The sequence below is a fragment of the Xenopus tropicalis genome, chromosome 9, assembly GCF_000004195.4.
Source record: "Xenopus tropicalis strain Nigerian chromosome 9, UCB_Xtro_10.0, whole genome shotgun sequence".
NCBI classification, from domain to species: domain Eukaryota; kingdom Metazoa; phylum Chordata; class Amphibia; order Anura; family Pipidae; genus Xenopus; species Xenopus tropicalis.
In genome coordinates, this window is record NC_030685.2 from 4753960 (window position 1) to 4773156 (window position 19197).

General features: G+C 43.8%; 1 protein-coding gene across 1 annotated transcript; it reads left to right on the forward strand.

Moving 5' to 3' along the window:
• The first annotated feature begins 814 nt into the window (after positions 1-814).
• On the forward strand, positions 815-16060 carry LOC101734910 (oocyte zinc finger protein XlCOF6.1-like). The gene is made up of 4 exons (XM_018097406.2): positions 815-845; positions 5510-5554; positions 14074-14133; positions 14807-16060. Exon 4 carries the CDS (start codon positions 14827-14829, stop codon positions 16015-16017), a length of 1191 nt encoding a protein of 396 aa, XP_017952895.2. The 5' UTR covers positions 815-845; positions 5510-5554; positions 14074-14133; positions 14807-14826; the 3' UTR covers positions 16018-16060.
• The last annotated feature ends 3137 nt before the right edge of the window (positions 16061-19197 follow it).

Below are 19197 nucleotides of genomic sequence, written 5' to 3' on the forward strand. Positions count from 1 at the left end.
ACAGTAAATAGTGTAACATAAAGCTGAGAAGGAAACTGTCCCTAATGGATAAGCCATTTCCTACACAGTGTGGGGGACAGATAGCCCCATAGCCATACGAAGTCCTGACTGTATATAAGGGACCGAGTTCCCTTTGCTTTGTTAAATGCTGTCCTTATAGCCATGTATTGTGCTTGTTATGGGCAGAATGAAAAACCTAGTAGCACAGTGAAAACAGAGCTGAACCCCCAACATTCCATCCCCACACCCCCTAATTCTGTATTACCTTTAGTTCTTTCCTTAGTTCCCCAGAGTGACACAGGAAAAACCATCCGCACCCCCCCCCCCCCCCCCCCTCCTGCAGGGACACAGAGCTTTTATTGGATTTTATGGATCTGGGCCCCTGTAATTGTTTTGGGGGATATTGCTGGGAATAATCCCCTATAGAAATGTGTAAGTGCTTAATTCCACTTCCAGGCCCCTCCCTCCCACAAGGAGCCAATGGGAATGTGGGAGGAAGCGAGTGACCCAGTGATAGGGAAGAAGGATAAAAATGAGGAGCGGAAGGAGAGAATCCTGAATCTCACACTGGAGATTATCTATCTGCTGACTGGAGAGGTGAGGGGGGCACTGTGAGTGGCACAGTGAGAAGAGACTGTCTGTCTGTACAAAGGGGGTCTCTCTGCTGCGTTACACACTCATCATTCTCTCTCCCTCTCAATACATAGGGCTACGTCATCCCTAAGAAGAAGAGCCCAACTGTGGGTTTGGGGGCCCTGCATGCCCCTGGCTCCGTCATACAGAAGGAAAATGACAAGAAGATCCTGGAACTCATCTCCAACATCATCCAGCTGCTGACTGGAGAGGTGGGTGCGGCCCCCCAATCCCCCCTTATTGTTTAGTAACAGTGTATGATAATCCCTTTCTCTGGCTGGGGGATGACTGTAACATTGTGTGTGCCAGGTTGCCATAAGGTGTGAGGATGTTTCCATCTATTTTTCCTTGGAGGAGTGGGAGTATATAAAAGGAAACAAGGCCCTTTACAGGGAAGGGATAAAGGAGGAGGAGCCCCAGCAGCTCCACCCAGTGGGTGAGTAATGGGTGCAGGGCACCAAATATTAGAACCCCGTGTGTAACGGAACTCATTAACAGGAACAGTACAAGGGCTGTCTGGGGATAAAATAAGCACAAAAGTTTATTTCTTACAGCAACTGCAGTGTATATAAGATTCCTATAAATAGTCAGATACAGGTTTGAAGAATAATTTTTTCAGATTATGCTCAAATCACATTAGTAAATTATACAATTTATATACCACATTGTATTACTGAGATTATATATCCTTCACACCACTTCCTGACCCAGTGCTCAGTGCTATCACATTCACACACCATATGGTCAGTTTTATCAGGAACCAGGTAACCTGCCCAGTGCTTGGGCAACAGGTGAGGGCTCACAAGGCAAGCCATCATAATCTCCCCAGTGTCCCATGCCCCATCCCACCCTTTGCTCATAACCACCAAGCATTCCCAAACTTCCCACCATTGTCCTCCTCCCTTCAGAAACAAATTGAGCAACTCAAACTTCGCCACTGCTAACGTGCAGGGCCAGAGTTAGGAAGGCCAAATAGGAACATTCAAACCATCTTAGCAGCCGCCCTTCCACTCTTGCACCCTGGGAATGGGCTGTGGGTAGTGCTAGTTGTAAGTGATGTTCCCAAAGCTCTGTTTGAATCTGGTAGTCAATGAAGGGTCTTTCAAAGAGTTTGATTCATTTTTCTTTTGTGGCCACGTGTATGAAGATAGCTTGAGGCAGAGAGTGAGAAGCTAAGCTAATTCCCCAGCAGTGCCTGTGTGGTTGCTTGAAAGGTGATGTTATTGACTGTGAGACAGAGGGACAAGGGAAGTTATCGGAGGAAATATAATGAATTCTGTTTTAGAGATTCAGTTTCAGATGGTGCTGTGACACCCCGGAGGGGAGAGCAGACAGTCTGTAACTTGGGAAAGGACAGGAGGAGAGAGGTGCGGAGGAGACAGGTAGAGTTGGCTCTCATTGGCATACAGGTGGTACTGAAACCCAAATGAATGAATACGTTTCCCTAGAGAGGTTGTATAGAGTGAGAACAGCTAAGGTGTACAAATAGCATTTTGTGATTCATGTACAAATGCCTATAAACCAGTGCAGTGATCCCCAACCAGTGGCTCTGAGGCAACATGTTGCTTCACCATCACCTTGGATGTTGCTCTCAGCAGCCTCAGGTACTTAATTTCTGACTTGGAGGCATAAACACCATGGGTACTGCCAAACAGAGTAAGCTGCTAGTGCACATTGGGCTACCAAATAGCCAATCACAGCCCTTATTGGTCACCCCTAGGAACTTTTTTAAAGGTTGGGGGCTCCTGATCCAATGCTCCTGTGCGCAAAACACGTACAGCACCTTGTACACCTTATGTTTCTATAATAAAGGAATACTTTTTTTATTGGATCTGTGAGTGCACAATAATGGGTAATAACATGGTGGGTACAGGAACTTTTGGGTCTCTTGAGATGGACTCCTATCCTTGAGATTGCCATGTTTTCTTACAATTTCCTTTAGCACCCTTTCTTTAAAGAGTGAAAACTGTTGTTCCTGAAGGTCAGGTTGGCCCTCAGCACATTGCACTGTAGGATAGGAACCAATCAGCAACTAGGCTGACCTGATAGGGAACTGAAGCCTGTCTGTGCTTGTGTGAGTGCAGGGCTGTGATTGGCTCTCCCCCTCCTACTGTGCTTCTGGCAGGGACCGTTAGGACACGCCCACCCCTCATGTGAAACCCAGACAGGGACCTGAGAGGATCTATAGGGAGCTCCAATAAAGGGGCCATTGTTACAGATAGGATTAATTATTATTCATAATTGCCTACAGCAGTGCTGTCCAACTTCTACGGTGCCAAGGGCCGGAATTTCTCTAGCATACATGGTGGAGGGCCGCTAATGGAAGCAAGTTTGACCACTCCCCTTTTTGAAACCACACCCACTTCAAACCACACCTATTTTATCACAATGGTGGTAGCACAGCAAAATCCCAAATGCTTGGTCCTTACTGTGGGGATATCAACCATCATTCATATGTGAAAGAATTATGTCATATTAAGATATACCCTTAAATTCCATATGCCGCCTCCTCCTCCCCTGTGGATAGCAGAGCAACCCCCAGTACATAATTACACACCTTAGGGACCATTTAATGGCTATTTCCAACTGCTAACAAACTCCCACAACAAACCCCTGCCAGGTTCACCTCCCACAAGCAGCATAGGGCAACCAGAGTATGGCACACACAGGCAGCACTCTGCCTGTCCTATGCTGTCTGTGTGTGCCATACTCTGCCTTCTCTATGCTGCCTCTGTGTGCCATACTCTGCCTACCCTGCCTGTGTGTGCCATACTCTGCCTGCCCTACCCTGACTGTGTGTGCCATACTCTGCCTGCCCTACCCTTCCTGTGTGTGCCATACTCTGCCTGCCCTATGCTGCCTGTGTGTGCCATACTCTGCCTGCCCTACCCTGCCTGTGTGTGCCATACCCTCCCTGACCTATGCTGCCTGTGTGTGCCATACTCTACCTGCCCTATGCTGGCTGTATGTGCCATACTCTGCCTACAGCCTATGTCTGAGGTGTGAAGAAGTGAACAATGGGAGTGATTACAGTCTGAGCCTGAGGTGTGAACACTGCAGGGGGTGAACAATGCAGGTATTAAAAGGTGTGAAAAACACAGGGGATTACATTTTTAAACAATACAGAGGGATTACTGCCTGAATCTGAGGTGAGAACCATGCAGGGGGGCAGTTAATCTCAGTACTGATACCATTTAATGCTTACTCAAAGGTAAGCCATCAAAGCAGCCAGACAGGTGGGGGGCCACACAGAGGGGGGTCGCGGGCCACATGCGGCCCGCGGGCCGCCAGTTGGACAGCACTGGCCTACAGGGTTAGGGTTTTTTTTTTTTTTTCATTTATCCAATATGTCTCCTTTAAGATCTCCAGAGATGGACCAGTAGCCTTAGATCTTAGTCCATGCTTTCTAACAACTTTCCCTCTCATCTCCCCAGACAGTTCTGTGCTTTTCTTTCTTTTTCCATGTTCAAAGTGGGACACACAGGCAGTGCTAACTGGCTAAATGGGAACTTCTTTTTTTTTTTTTTCAAAATCTTTCTTTATTGATTTTGCATTTCAAAAAAAAGGGGGTGGGGTACAGAAAGAAAGAGGGGGGGAAGGGTTCAGCGTTTTGTTACAAAGTTCTTTGTCCTTCACATCTTAACCGGGTTAACAGCGAGTTTTGTTATACAGAGGTATTAAAATACATCCTAAATCCAGTACGGCCTATGCCAATGACTAGTGTTTGACTCTTTTCCTATCTCAGTGTCATGATACCAGGACATTTTCTCCTTTAATCTTTTACCAAGTTTAACCAGGGGTTCCAAATGCTTTGGTATTGGTGAATCTTATTGTGTATCAGAGCTGTGATTTCTTCTAGTTTCCTAGTCTCCTCTACTAGGTTGACCCATTCATTTACCGTGGGGGGATTTGTTGATTTCCACCTTTTGGGGATAAGTGCTTTAGCTGCGTGCAGTAAATGAAGTACCAGTTTATCATTTACAATTGACATGTTGTTGCTATCATAGTGAAAGAGAAGCAGGGTGAGATTAGAGGGGTGTATACTAGCATTGGTAATTCTACTTGAAATTTCGCACACTTTGCTCCAATATTGTGACATAGCTGGGCAGGAGAACCAGATATGTTTGAAGGTTCCCACCTCAGAGTTACATCTCCAGCAAAGGTTACTAGTGTTTGGGAAGAGCTTGTTTAGTTTCTCGGGCACATAATACCATCTAGTAGTTACTTTATAGAGCATTCCCCATATTCTGGAGGCTCGAGAGGCTTTGTGGATATTTGTTAATATTTTTTCTCTGTAGTTAGGGGGGATTTTTGTAGTTATTTCTTTTTCCCATGCATCAAAATATCGCAGCTGAGGGGGGTCTTGATTTATCAGCATAAGTTTATATGTAACAGACAGTGGTCTTTTGGGAAGTTTCTGGGTATCAAGGATTGTTTCCCATATGGTTGTTTGGTTTCTTGATGATGTGCCCTTGAATTTGTTTAGGTAATGGTGTAGCTGGTTATAGCACCATGTATCTCTGGGGTGGGTTCCCCAAATCCTTTGGATATCGGCCAAAGTCATGATTTTACCTTTTTTATAAAAGTCATTTATTCTAGTTTCTCTGTCTTCGTATGTTCCCCATCTTGCAAAAACTTTGTTATCTAAACTCGGAGGGAAGTCTGGATTCGCTATCAAAGTTATAAATTTGGGAAATGGGGTAGTTGTAATAAGTTGTTCTTTGTATTTATTCCAAATTCCTAGTGTTGCTGCTATAGCTGGGTGTAATAGCATTTCCTTAGGAGTGTTTAAGGGGTGGGACCATAGTAGGTTGCTTAAAGGGATGTTGAATAGTGCTTGTTCTGTTTCTACCCATATTTTTTCTTTACTTTGTAGGTACCAGTGGAGAGTACGTACTAGGTGGCTCGAAACGTAATAGCGGTAAGTATCTGGGACTGTCAGGCCCCCTTTATGTTTTGGGAGAATAAGGGTTTCATATTTTAGTCTGGGAGTTTTATCCCCCAGATAAAATTCGATATAATTCTCTTAATAGAGTAAAAAAATAGTTTGGGTAGCCTAATAGGAATGGTTTGAAGATAGTAAAGAATTTGTGGCATTATGGACATTTTGGTTGCCTGGATTTTCCCAAACCATGAGAGACCTAGGGGCACATTTACTAACCCACGAACGGGCCGAATGCGTCCGATTGCGTTTTTTTCGTAATGATCGGTATTTTGCGATTTTTCGGAAAATTGTCGCAACTTTTTCGTAGCCATTCCGAAAGTTGCGCAAAATGTTGCGATTTTTTCGTAGCGTTAAAATGTTACGAAAGCGTTTCGCAGCTTTCGCGCCGAGTACGAAACATTCGGATTCATTCAAGCTTCAGTATGGTGACTTTCCTTGGGCCGGGTTGGAGCTGCAGAGTGCCATTGAGCCCTATGGGAGACTTTCCTTGGGCCGGGTTGGAGCTGCAGAGTACCATTGAGCCCTATGGGAGACTTTCCTTGGGCCAGGTTGGAGCTGCAGAGTGCCATTGAGCCCTATGGGAGACTTTCCTTGGGCCGGGTTGGAGCTGCAGAGTGCCATTGAGCCCTATGGGAGACTTTCCTTGGGCCGGGTTGGAGCTGCAGAGTGCCATTGAGCCCTATGGGAGACTTTCCTTGGGCCGGGTTGGAGCTGCAGAGTGCCATTGAGCCCTATGGGAGGCTTTCCTTGGGCCGGGTTGGAGCTGCAGAGTGCCATTGAGCCCTATGGGAGACTTGGGCCAGGTTGGAGCTGCAGAGTGCCATTGAGCCCTATGGGAGACTTTCCTTGGGCCGGGTTGGAGCTGCAGAGTGCCATTGAGCCCTATGGGAGACTTTCCTTGGGCCGGGTTGGAGCTGCAGAGTGCCATTGAGCCCTATGGGAGACTTTCCTTGGGCCGGGTTGGAGCTGCAGAGTGCCATTGAGCCCTATGGGAGGCTTTCCTTGGGCCAGGTTGGAGCTGCAGAGTGCCATTGAGCCCTATGGGAGACTTTCCTTGGGCCAGGTTGGAGCTGCAGAGTGCCATTGAGCCCTATGGGAGACTTTCCTTGGGCCAGGTTGGAGCTGCAGAGTGCCATTGAGCCCTATGGGAGACTTTCCTTGGGCCAGGTTGGAGCTGCAGAGTGCCATTGAGCCCTATAGGAGACTTTCCTTGGGCCGGGTTGGAGCTGCAGAGTGCCATTGAGCCCTATGGGAGACTTTACTTGGGCCAGGTTGGAGCTGCAGAGTGCCATTGAGCCCTATGGGAGACTTTCCTTGGGCCGGGTTGGAGCTGCAGAGTGCCATTGAGCCCTATGGGAGACTTTCCTTGGGCCGGGTTGGAGCTGCAGAGTGCCATTGAGCCCTATGGGAGACTTTCCTTGGGCCGGGTTGGAGCTGCAGAGTGCCATTGAGCCCTATGGGAGACTTTCCTTGGGCCAGGTTGGAGCTGCAGAGTGCCATTGAGCCCTATGGGAGACTTTCCTTGGGCCGGGTTGGAGCTGCAGAGTGCCATTGAGCCCTATGGGAGACTTTCCTTGGGCCGGGTTGGAGCTGCAGAGTGCCATTGAGCCCTATGGGAGACTTTCCTTGGGCCGGGTTGGAGCTGCAGAGTGCCATTGAGCCCTATGGGAGACTTTCCTTGGGCCGGGTTGGAGCTGCAGGGTGCCATTGAGTCCTATGGGAGGCTTCCAAAATCATGCTAAGTCTGAAAGTTTCGCCCGCCACTTACGAGCGCTCAATACGAAAAAGTCGCGACAAGATACGAGTGAATCGTAATGGTTACGAAAAAGTTGCGACAATTTCCGAAAAGTCGTAAAGGCAACGAAAAAAATCGCAAAAAATACGAAAAAGTCGCAAAATGTTCGTTTTCCAATCGGAATTTTTCCAATTCGGATACGAATTCGTGTCTTAGTAAATCAGCCCCCTAGTGTTTTCCAGGTTTTTAGTTGCTTGTCCACCTTGTCAATTAGTGGGGTAAAATTTCTTTGGTATAGTTTGGAGAGGTCGGCTGTAAGCCAGATTCCTAGGTATTTTATCTTGGTGGGGGACCACTGAAAAGGGAAGTTTTGTTCTAGAGTGGATTTGGTTGATGTGGGTAGATTGATATTCATAGCTTCCGATTTGCTTACGTTAACCTTAAAATTTGAGATCTTTCCAAACTGCAAAAGTAGCTGCATTACATTGGGTAGTGTTATAATTGGTTTTGTAATAATAAGTAGCAGGTCGTCTGCGAATGCAGCACTTTTGTGTTCGGTCTTACCCATTATTAATCCTGAGATGTCAGGGTTTTCCCTTATATGTGCTAGAAGGGTTTCCATCACCATTACGAAAAGAATCAGGGAGAGGGGGCACCCTCGCCTGGTGCCGTTACAAATGTGAATCTGAGGGGAAAGTAAGCCGTTAACTCTTATACGGGCCGTCGGTTCATGATACAAAGCCATGATTCTGTTGATAGTTGTTTCCCCCAGTCCAAAACCGGACAGAGTGTGCCTGAGAAAGGGCCAAGAAACCCTGTCGAAGGCCTTTTCTGCGTCGGTCGTTAGAATCATTGCTGGGATTTGTCTCTTTTTGGCATAATGAATAAGGGAAATGATTTTGTATGTATTATCTTTCCCTTCCCGACCTGGTACAAAGCCGGTCTGATCAGGGTGAACTAGCTGTGCGATCACTGTTTTCAGCCTGTTTGCTATTATTTTTGCATATATTTTAATATCCACATTAATAAGTGATATGGGCCTGTAGCTAGCACATAATTGGGGGTCCTTTCCTGGCTTGGGAATAACAGTAATGTGGGCCTCTTTGGCCTGTGCTGGGAAGTTGTTATCTCTACTAATGTCGTTGAAGTATTGAGACATAAAGGGGATAAGTTCGTTTGAGTAGACTTTATAGTAGAGGGAATTAAAGCCATCCGGACCTGGGCTCTTATTGGTCGGGATGGATTGTATGGTTTCTAATATTTCCTTGGCAGTAAAAGGCTCATCTATCCATTGTTGCTGTTCTTGTGAGATAGTCGGGAGGTTGGCTTTTTGGATACATTTTTCAATGGCTACTTGGTTGGAGATTGGGTCTTTTGGCTTTTGGAGACTATACAGTTCTTGGTAGAATTGTTGGAAGCTAAGTGCTATCTGGGGGGAGGTGTGGCAGAGGGTTTGGTTTTTGTTTTTGATACTGGGAATGTATGAGTTTGGTTGAATTCTTTTAAGGATGCTAGCAAAATGTTTAGTGCTTTTGTCGCCCAATTCATAGGATTTTTGTTTGCAGCGTAGGTAGGCCTTGTAGGAGTATTGGTCCAATAAGGCTTTTAATTGGGTCCTTGTTTTTACTAGTTGGCTCAGAGTGTTGGCAGCAATTGTTTGTTTGTGGGTTTGTTCTAATTTCCCTGTTTCTATTAATAATGTTTTAATTTGACTTTCTCTTTCTTTTTTAAGTTTGGAACACAGAGCTATCAATCTGCCTCTTAGGACACATTTGTGTGCCTCCCAGAGAGTGGCCGGCTTTGTACCGGGAAGGTTATTTTCCGTAAAATATTCTTCTATCATTGTCTTTATTTGGTCTTTAGTTTTGATATTTAGTAGTACAGGTATGGGATCCCTTATCCGGAAACCCGTTATCCAGAAAGCTCCGAATTACGGAAAGCCTGTCTTCCATAGATTCCATTTTAATCTAATAATTCAGAATTTTAAAACTGATTTTCTTTTTCTCTGTAATAATAAAACAGTACCTGTACTTGATCCCAACTAAGATATAATTACCCCTTATTGGGGGCAGAACAGCCCTATTGGGTTTATTTAATGGTTAAATGATTCCCTTTTCTCTGTAATAATAAAACAGTACCTGTACTTGATCCCAACTAAGATATAATTACCCCTTATTGGGGGCAGAACAGCCCTATTGGGTTTATTTAATGGTTAAATGATTCCCTTTTCTCTGTAATAATAAAACAGTACCTGTACTTGATCCCAACTAAGATATAATTACCCCTTATTGGGGCAGAACAGCCCTATTGGGTTTATTTAATGGTTAAATGATTCCCTTTTCTCTGTAATAATAAAACAGTACCTGTACTTGATCCCAACTAAGATATAATTACCCCTTATTGGGGGCAGAACAGCCCTATTGGGTTTATTTAATGGTTAAATGATTCCCTTTTCTCTGTAATAATAAAACAGTACCTGTACTTGATCCCAACTAAGATATAATTACCCCTTATTGGGGGCAGAACAGCCCTATTGGGTTTATTTAATGGTTAAATGATTCCCTTTTCTCTGTAATAATAAAACAGTACCTGTACTTGATCCCAACTAAGATATAATTACCCCTTATTGGGGCAGAACAGCCCTATTGGGTTTATTTAATGGTTAAATGATTCCCTTTTCTCTGTAATAATAAAACAGTACCTGTACTTGATCCCAACTAAGATATAATTACCCCTTATTGGGGGCAGAACAGCCCTATTGGGTTTATTTAATGGTTAAATGATTTCCTTTTTCTCTGTAATAATAAAACAGTACCTGTACTTGATCCCAACTAAGATATAATTACCCCTTATTGGGGGCAGAACAGCCCTATTGGGTTTATTTAATGGTTAAATGATTCCCTTTTTCTCTGTAATAATAAAACAGTACCTGTACTTGATCCCAACTAAGATATAAATAATTCTTATTGGATGTAAAACAATCCTATTGGGTTTAATTAATGTTTTATTGATTGTTTAGTAGACTTAAGGTATGGAGATCCAAATTACGGAAAAACCCCTTATCCGGAATACCCTTGGTCCCAAGCATTCTGGATAACGGGTCCTATACCTGTACCGTATTGTTCATTTTGCAGTTAAAGTCTGGCTTAGTGGAATTGGGGATTTTAAGACCAACTACTACCGGTGAATGGTCTGAGAGGGTGCATTGTGTGATTGTTGCGGTGTCGCATAAATGGAGCCATTTTTGGAAGGTGAATATATAGTCTATTCTAGAGTAGCATGAGTGGGTTTTTGAGTAATGTGAGTAGTCATTGTTGTTTGCATTTATGCTCCTCCAGACATCCACCAGCTGCAGATTGGTTAGGGATATTTTGACTTTCTTTAAGCCTTTGTATGATATGTTGCATTTTTTGTTTGAGGTGTTGACCAGGGGATTAAGAGGCATGTTAAGGTCGTCTCCCAAGAAAATAATACCTTCTGCAAACATTTCTAAAGTAGCTAAGAATTTGCTTAAAAATTGGACTTGATTCGTATTGGGAGCATAGACATTGGCAATTGTGACTGTAGTGTTAGCCAGTTTACCTTCTGCATCCTTTTTCTGGTCTTGTATGACCAGGGGGAGATCCTTATGGACTAATATCATTACCCCGCAGCTTTTTTTGTGTGGGTTGTTACTAGCAAAAACTGTTGGGTAATGTTTATTTTTGATAAGAGGTGATTTATTTTCCTGAAAGTGGGTCTCTTGGAGCAAGACCAGCTTTGCTCCCTCTCTTTTGCATTCTCCCAGGATTTGAGACCTTTTTACCGGTTCATTGAGACCATTTACGTTATAGGATATTATTTTGCAATCCATAAAGGTTTGTGTATTAGTTTTTTGCTCGTTATGATTGGATCGTAACTCCAGGTACCTTTTAGTTCTGGTTTAGGAGTTGTACAACTCGTTGTTGCCCTTTTGGGGAGAGGGGTACAGAAAGGAAGGGATATAAACTTGGAGTACAACTGGGTAACTGATTATTCCCTTATTGCCATTCCGAAAGGTGATTTGTATTCTTTCCACCTTTGGGATATTATAATTTTGGCCAAATTTCTGGGGGGATTGTGATTGTCAACCGAGGAGGGTATTGCCATATTCCGTTTAGACAAGATACTTAGCTCTCAGGCAAGCCCTGTAGCCCTTACACATATTGGTGGTGGGGTGTAACATAGATTAATACTAGAGTGTAACCGATGTATATGTGACACACTTAACTGTGTGAACTGAGCTAGAGTAGCACAACATTAAAACATTTCAGTACTTTAGTCAAGATATTCTACCCGATCAGTTGTCTTGGGTAGCTGATAAGAATAGTTGTTTTAGTGGTGAGAGAAGAAAGTCAGTTGAATCCTTCTTTTGGTGAGCGCAGTCTTTCTCTTGAACTTGTTGGTCGCGGTGTTCTAGGTGTTCTTCTTGGGGTGCGCATCGGTGTCCACGCGCCTTGTAGTTCAAAGTCCATCTGCTGGTTAATGCATGCTGGCTAATGCGCGTAGCTTGTCGGGAAAAATAGGGGAGCTGCAGGCTATTGCATGTATTGAAAATTATGACTTAATTGGTATCACTGAGACCTGGTGGGATGAAAAATGCGACTTGGCTGTGAATTTAAATGGGTATACGCTTTTTAGGAGGGACAGAGGGATTAAAAAGGGTGGAGGGGTTTGTCTTTATGTAAAGTCAGATTTAAAGCCATGTAATAAAGACATTACCAATGAAAACGTTGAATCTCTTTGGGTAGAAATTTCAGTAGGGCTGAAGGTCACAAAGAAAATGATCATTGGTGTATGCTATAAACCACCCCGTATAGATGAGGGGGATGAGGCCCAGCTATTGTTGCAAATGGAGGAGGCTTCAAAATTGGGTCAAGTTGTTATTATGGGGGACTTTAATTATCCGGACATTGACTGGAGTAATGGGGTGGCTAAGTCAGAAAAAGCTAGTAGGTTTGTAAATATGCTAAATGACAACTTTTTATTTCAGGTGGTTCAAGAACCTACTCGGAATGAGTCTATTTTGGACCTGGTAATATCTAATAATACTGAACTCATCTCTAACATTTGTGTGGGTGAGCATTTGGGGAACAGTGATCACAACATGGTCTCCTTTGAGATAATGCTGCAGAGACAGCGCTAAAAACTAAAATGCTCAATTTTAGACGTGCAGACTTTGCCAGTATAAGGGCATCTCTGCAATGTGTCAACTGGGAAAGGCTTTTCATGGGGTTAGACACAGAAGGAAAATGGAACATCTTTAAAACATTGCTTTGCAGGTATACACAACAGTATATCCCCCTTGTAAGCAAGGAGAGGCATCGCAAAGCAAAACCCTTATGGCTGAATAAAAGAGTTAAGGTCGAGGTTGGTAATAAAAAACGTGCTTTTAAAGCATTCAAGTTAGCTGGGACAGCGGAAACTTTCATCAGGTACAAGGAAGCAAATAAAGCATGCAAAAAAGCTATCAGGCAAGCTAAAATAGAAATGGAAAGGGATATTGCAGCTAGGAGTAAAAAGAATCCAAAATTATTTTTTAATTATGTGAATAGTAAAAAAATGAAGCAAGAAGGGGTGGGAACTTTATTATCACGGGGAGGTACGTTGGTTGATGAGAACGGGGAAAAAGCTGAAATTTTGAACTCTTATTTTTCATCTGTCTATACATCTGAGGAGCCAGATAATGAAGGCTTCCCTTGTAATATGCCCAGTTCTAGTAATTTAGCTACTGGCGCATGGGTCACTCGGGAGGAAATTCAAAAGAGACTTGAACAAGTAAAGGTAAACAAAGGTCCAGGGCCGGATGGGATTCATCCCAGGGTATTAAATGAGCTGAGCGCTGTGATTGCCAAACCTCTTCACTTAATTTTTCAGGATTCGTTGAGGTTTGGCATGGTGCCAAGAGACTGGCGGATTGCTAATGTGGTGCCGTTATTTAAAAAGGGATCTCGTTCTCAGCCTGAAAACTATAGGCCTGTTAGTCTGACATCAGTAGTAGGAAAGCTTCTGGAAGGGGTAATAAGGGATAGGATAGTTGAATACATTGCAGTTCACAATACTATTAGTTTGTGCCAGCATGGTTTTATGCGTAACAGATCTTGCCAGACTAATTTAGTTGCCTTTTATGAGGAGGTGAGCAGGAACCTTGATGCTGGAATGGCAGTTGATGTCATCTACTTAGATTTTGCTAAAGCGTTTGATACAGTACCTCACAGAAGGTTAATGATCAAATTGAGGAATATTGGCCTAGAACATAATATTTGTAATTGGATAGAGAACTGGCTGAAGGATAGAGTACAAAGAGTGGTGGTAAATGGAACATTTTCTAATTGGGCCAGTGTGGTTAGTGGAGTACCGCAGGGGTCAGTCCTTGGTCCTTTGCTTTTTAACTTGTTTATTAATGACCTGGAGGGGGGCATAGAGAGTACTGTTTCTATTTTTGCTGATGACACTAAATTGTGCAAAAGAGTTTGTTAAAGATCTGTAGTAAAGAGGGGAGGATTTCTTCGTTTTTAATGGATTCAGGCAAACCTCTTACCCTGATGTTGTTCCGTCTACCGCGGTTCTCCAGATCCTCCAGTTGCCTTTGCATTTCTGCCATCACGTGAGATTGTGTGGTTATTTGAGTATGCAGTACTTTTTCGTTTTGTAGAAGTTTGTTTTGGTTGGTCTCAATGTCATAAGTGCGTGTTGCAATAGTAAGCATGTCTCTTTTAATATCTTGCAACTCCTCTTTCAGCGTCGCGGCCATATCCTGGAGCATCGATTTCAACTCTGTGCGAGAGGGAAGGTTCGCCAGGTAAGCTTGTATATTGGTGTTCGTATTTTCCTCAGCATCACTCTCTTGGTCTGAGGTGTCGTGTGCTTCTTCGGTGCAACTCTCCCTATCCACGCCAGCAGGCGCCATCTTGGGAAGCGCACGATCGGCTTTTTTACGTACAAACAGAGGAGCTAACTCTTGTTGTGGTGGTAAATGCTTCCTTGCCGATGTTCTTTCCGTCTCCCCTCTGCCTTTGTGAGGGGGAGAGCCAATCACAGCCCTGCAGTCACACAAGCACAGACAGGCTTCAGTTCCCTATCAGGTCAGCCTAGCTGCTGATTGGTTCTTATCCTACAGTGCAGGGTACGGAGGGCCGCCGGCTCCCCAGCTCATCCAGAGAATTCAGCCAGCAGGAAGTGGAACAGATGGGCGGGGCTAGTGGGGTTTGGGGGAATTTCTCAATAAATCAGTCAGAAACACAACTTTAAGCACAATCCTTCTATATCTAGAGGAGTATAATTCCCTGGTACATTCATCATTTTTATAGGATATGTCTCCTTTAAAAAGGCAGTAGAACACGATGATCTGGATTTTTTTTAATTGAAATAATAGTTTAACAACTTTATGTAATTCATTTCACTACATGTTGTGTTAAAGTATATTTGTGTGTGTATTCATACTAAAGTGTTCTTTCGTCTTGTATCTTTGCCAGATTATGATGATGAGGGGGATATGAAACATAATGTAGAAGCACCATTAAGTTATAATAATAAACCAAACCAGATTGGGGCTGAAGGAGCAGATTTTTGTGTCGACAGAAATTTCACAAACCCTGAAATTTCTCCAGCGGAACAGCCCCCACCGGCCAATGGGATTAAAGAGGAGGTGGCTTCATGTGAAGGGGGAAACCAATCAGATTGCAGCATTAATCCCCTTACAGAACAGATACAGGGAACAGACACACCTACTCCTATCATAGGAAACACTCTTGATGATACTTTGCCAGAAAGCCAAAACAATGGCAGAAGATCTAATAATAGGAGAAGAACGGGAGCGTTACAGAGGATGTATAAGTGCTCTGAGTGCCACAGAAAGTTTAGTAGCAAAGGCACATTTGTCAGGCATCAAATAAGCAGCCACAAAATAGAAAAATGGGTTTCTCCCTCCATAGATGGGAAATTAATGGCACGGCGCTCAGACCAAGTGGGATGTAAAAGCAATGGAGACAAATCCATTACGTGTTCTGAATGCGGGAAAAGTTTTACACGACGTTCAAGCTTTAATGTGCATCGCAGGGTTCACACAGGGGAGAAACCGTTTGCTTGTTCCGAGTGCGGAAAGTGTTTTAGGAAAGCGTCAGACCTTCATTTACACAACAGGATTCACACAGGAGAGAAACCATTCACTTGTTCCGAATGTGGGAAACGTTTCACGCGGAGCTCACACCTGCGTTCCCATCTGAGAACTCACCTAGGGCCGAAGCCGTACTCCTGTTCCGAATGTGGGAAATCTTTTACACAACGTTCCGCCCTTTATGCGCATTACAAAAGTCACACCGGAGAGAAACTATTTTCTTGTTCTGAGTGCGGCCAAAGCTTTATGCAACTGTTGGACCTTATTGTACACAGCAGGACTCACCAAGAAAAAACGTTCTCGTGTCCCGAATGCGGGAAACGTTTCATCAACCGCGCACTCCTTAGGAGACATCATCAAATTCACACGGGAGAGAAGCCATTCACGTGTTTACAGTGTGGGAAAGCTTTCACCTATAGGTCGGACCGTAACAGGCATCAAAAATGTCACTTGGGAGAGAAACCGTTTTGTTGTTCTCAGTGTGGGAAACGTTTTACACGTCAGTCAGACCTTAAGAGACATCACAGGAGTCACGCGGGAGAAAAGAAAGGAGAACTAAAGCCTAACTAATGAAATAGGGAAGAAATGTTGTACATTATGTTTTGGGTTTCTGTACCAGCCCAAGGCACTCACGACCCTAGTAGGGAAGATCTGTGCCCCCAAAGATGCCCAGTAACTCACCATCTTCTTTTCTGCTGATTCCCTGCACTGTGCTGCTGTTAGTTACTGAGCTTAGGGGCCCACTCATAATATACTTCAAAAATAGAGTATAAATGTAAAAAGTAAAAAGCTGATTAGTTATTAATTCAGATTCACATTACATAAGAGATCTAAAACTAGGGCATTTCCTTCAGAATTGAATAATTAGCCATGAAGCATCAGCTTATATGACAGACAACCCTCGTTTTCTGCTTGATAATTTGAAACGACCCCTAAGCTCAGCTTCCCAACAGCTGCCCAGAGCCAACTGAGTATGTGCTACCCATAACTCACTGCACTGGTCTCAAGACTGAGACACATACACAGTACAGGTACAGGACCCCTTATCCGGAAATCCATTATCCAGAAAGCTCCGTATTACGGAAAGCCTGTCTCCCATAGACTCAATTTTAATGAAATAATTCAGAATTTAAAAACCAATATCCCTTTTCTCTGTAATAATAAAACAGTACCTGTACTTGATCCCAACTAAGATATAATTACCCCTTATTGGGGGCAGAACCGTCCTATTGGTTTTAATTACTGTTTAAATATTTTTTTTTTAGCAGACTAAAGGTATGAAGATCCAAACTACAGAAACATCCTTTATCCAGAAAACCCCAGGTCCCAAGCATTACGGATAACAGGCCCCTTATTGGGGCAGAACAGCCCTATTGGGTTTATTTAATGGTTAAATGATTCCCTTTTCTCTGTAATAATAAAACAGTACCTGTACTTGGTCCCAACTAAGATATAATTACCCCTTATTGGGGGCAGAACAGCCCTATTGGGTTTATTTAATGGTTAAATGATTCCCTTTTCTCTGTAATAATAAAACAGTACCTGTACTTGGTCCCAACTAAGATATAATTACCCCTTATTGGGGCAGAACAGCCCTATTGGGTTTATTTCATGGTTAAATGATTCCCTTTTCTCTGTAATAATAAAACAGTACCTGTACTTGATCCCAACTAAGATATAATTACCCCTTATTGGGGCAGAACAGCCCTATTGGGTTTATTTAATGGTTAAATGATTCCCTTTTCTCTGTAATAATAAAACAGTACCTGTACTTGATCCCAACTAAGATATAATTACCCCTTATTGGGGGCAGAACAGCCCTATTGGGTTTATTTAATGGTTAAATGATTCCCTTTTCTCTGTAATAATAAAACAGTACCTGTACTTGATCCCAACTAAGATATAATTACCCCTCTTTTGGGGGCAGAACCGTCCTATTGGTTTTAATTACTGTTTAAATATTTTTTTTTTAGCAGACTAAAGGTATGAAGATCCAAACTACAGAAACATCCTTTATCCAGAAAACCCCAGGTCCCAAGCATTACGGATAACAGGTCCCATACCTGTAGTATTAATTATTTATTTTTTTTAGCCCAAAGGGAAACCAGCACCGTATATTATTCATACTTGCCTACAGGGTTAGGGGTTTTCCTTTATCCTATACGTCTCCTTCAAAGCCACAGTGTTATAAATCAAATGGATTATGCATTCAGAAATGTTACATCGAGGAGGGAGGCTTCTGTAGGGTAGAAATTGGACCAGTGGTTCCTACCTTACTTTCCTCTGAGCCTTGTATCCTTTACTCAAATCCTGGTTTGGGTCTTTAGAAACTTCTGGAAAGGACCAGTTCCCTGGACCTAAATGGGTGAGTGCAGGGATATGATGTTCCACCAGGTCGGTGGTGCAGTGCGTTTTAGGGGAAGTGTCATACAGATATAATGCAACCTCATTATAAGCTACCTCGGGTAGAAATACATTGCATGGATTTTTAGGGTATGTCTCTTTCTTCAAGTTGAAAGAAATGACTGGTTTATGTGATGTTAGACAGATGTATTAGAACTTTATAGGACATAAAACTGGATACGTCATGGCTGAACTGGGTATGGCTGAACTGGGTATGGCTGAACTGGGTATGGCTGAACTGGGCATGGCTGAACTGGGTATGGCTGAACTGGGTATGGCTGAACTGGGTATGGCTGAACTGGGTATGGCTGAACTGGGCATGGCTGAACTGGGCATGGCTGAACTGGGTATGGCTGAACTGGGTATGGCTGAACTGGGTATGGCTGAACTGGGCATGGCTGAACTGGGCATGGCTGAACTGGGTATGGCTGAACTGGGTATGGCTGAACTGGGCATGGCTGAACTGGGCATGGCTGAACTGGGTATGGCTGAACTGGGTATGGCTGAACTGGGTATGGCTGAACTGGGTATGGCTGAACTGGGTATGGCTGAACTGGGCATGGCTGAACTGGGCATGGCTGAACTGGGCATGGCTGAACTGGGCATGGCTGAACTGGGCATGGCTGAACTGGGCATGGCTGTGGTTTTGTTAAAGGAGACATATCCTATAAAAATGATGAATGTACCAGGGAATTATACTCCTCTAGATATAGAAGGATTGTGCTTAAAGTTGTGTTTCTGACTGATTTATTGAGAAATTCCCCCAAACCCCACTAGCCCCGCCCATCTGTGCCACTTCCTGCTGGCTGAATTCTCTGGATGAGCTGGGGAGCCGGCGGCCCTCCGTACCCTGCACTGTGGGATATGAACCAATCAGCAGCTAGGCTGACCTGATAGGGAACTGAAGCCTGTCTGTGCTTGTGTGACTGCAGGGCTGTGATTGGCTCTCCCCCTCCTACTGTGCTTCTGGCAGGGACCGTTAGGACACGCCCACCCCTCATGTGAAACCCAGACAGGGACCTGAGAGGATCTATAGGGAGCTCCAATAAAGGGGCCATTGTTACAGATAGGGTTAATGTTTAGCCCAAAGGGAAACCAGCACCGGATATTATTCATAATTGCCTACAAAATTACCTTTTTTTCCCATTTATCCAATATGTCTCCTTTAAATAAAGCACCCAGTTCGGAAGACTTCCTGGGGCCCAGTTAATCCCCTGCCTCGTGCTTGTGGGATTCCATACAGTGGAGGTTTGAGTTTGAAGGCCCGTATTCTTTTACTGTTTTGAACTAGCTGTTACAAACAGAACACTCTGGGGCCGATTCACTAATGTTCGAATCTGAATCACA

Bases quoted from the DNA above. Each gene is read 5' to 3' on its own strand.
- LOC101734910 (XM_018097406.2), top strand. From the start codon at position 14,827: ATGAAACATAATGTAGAAGCACCATTAAGTTATAATAATAAACCAAAC.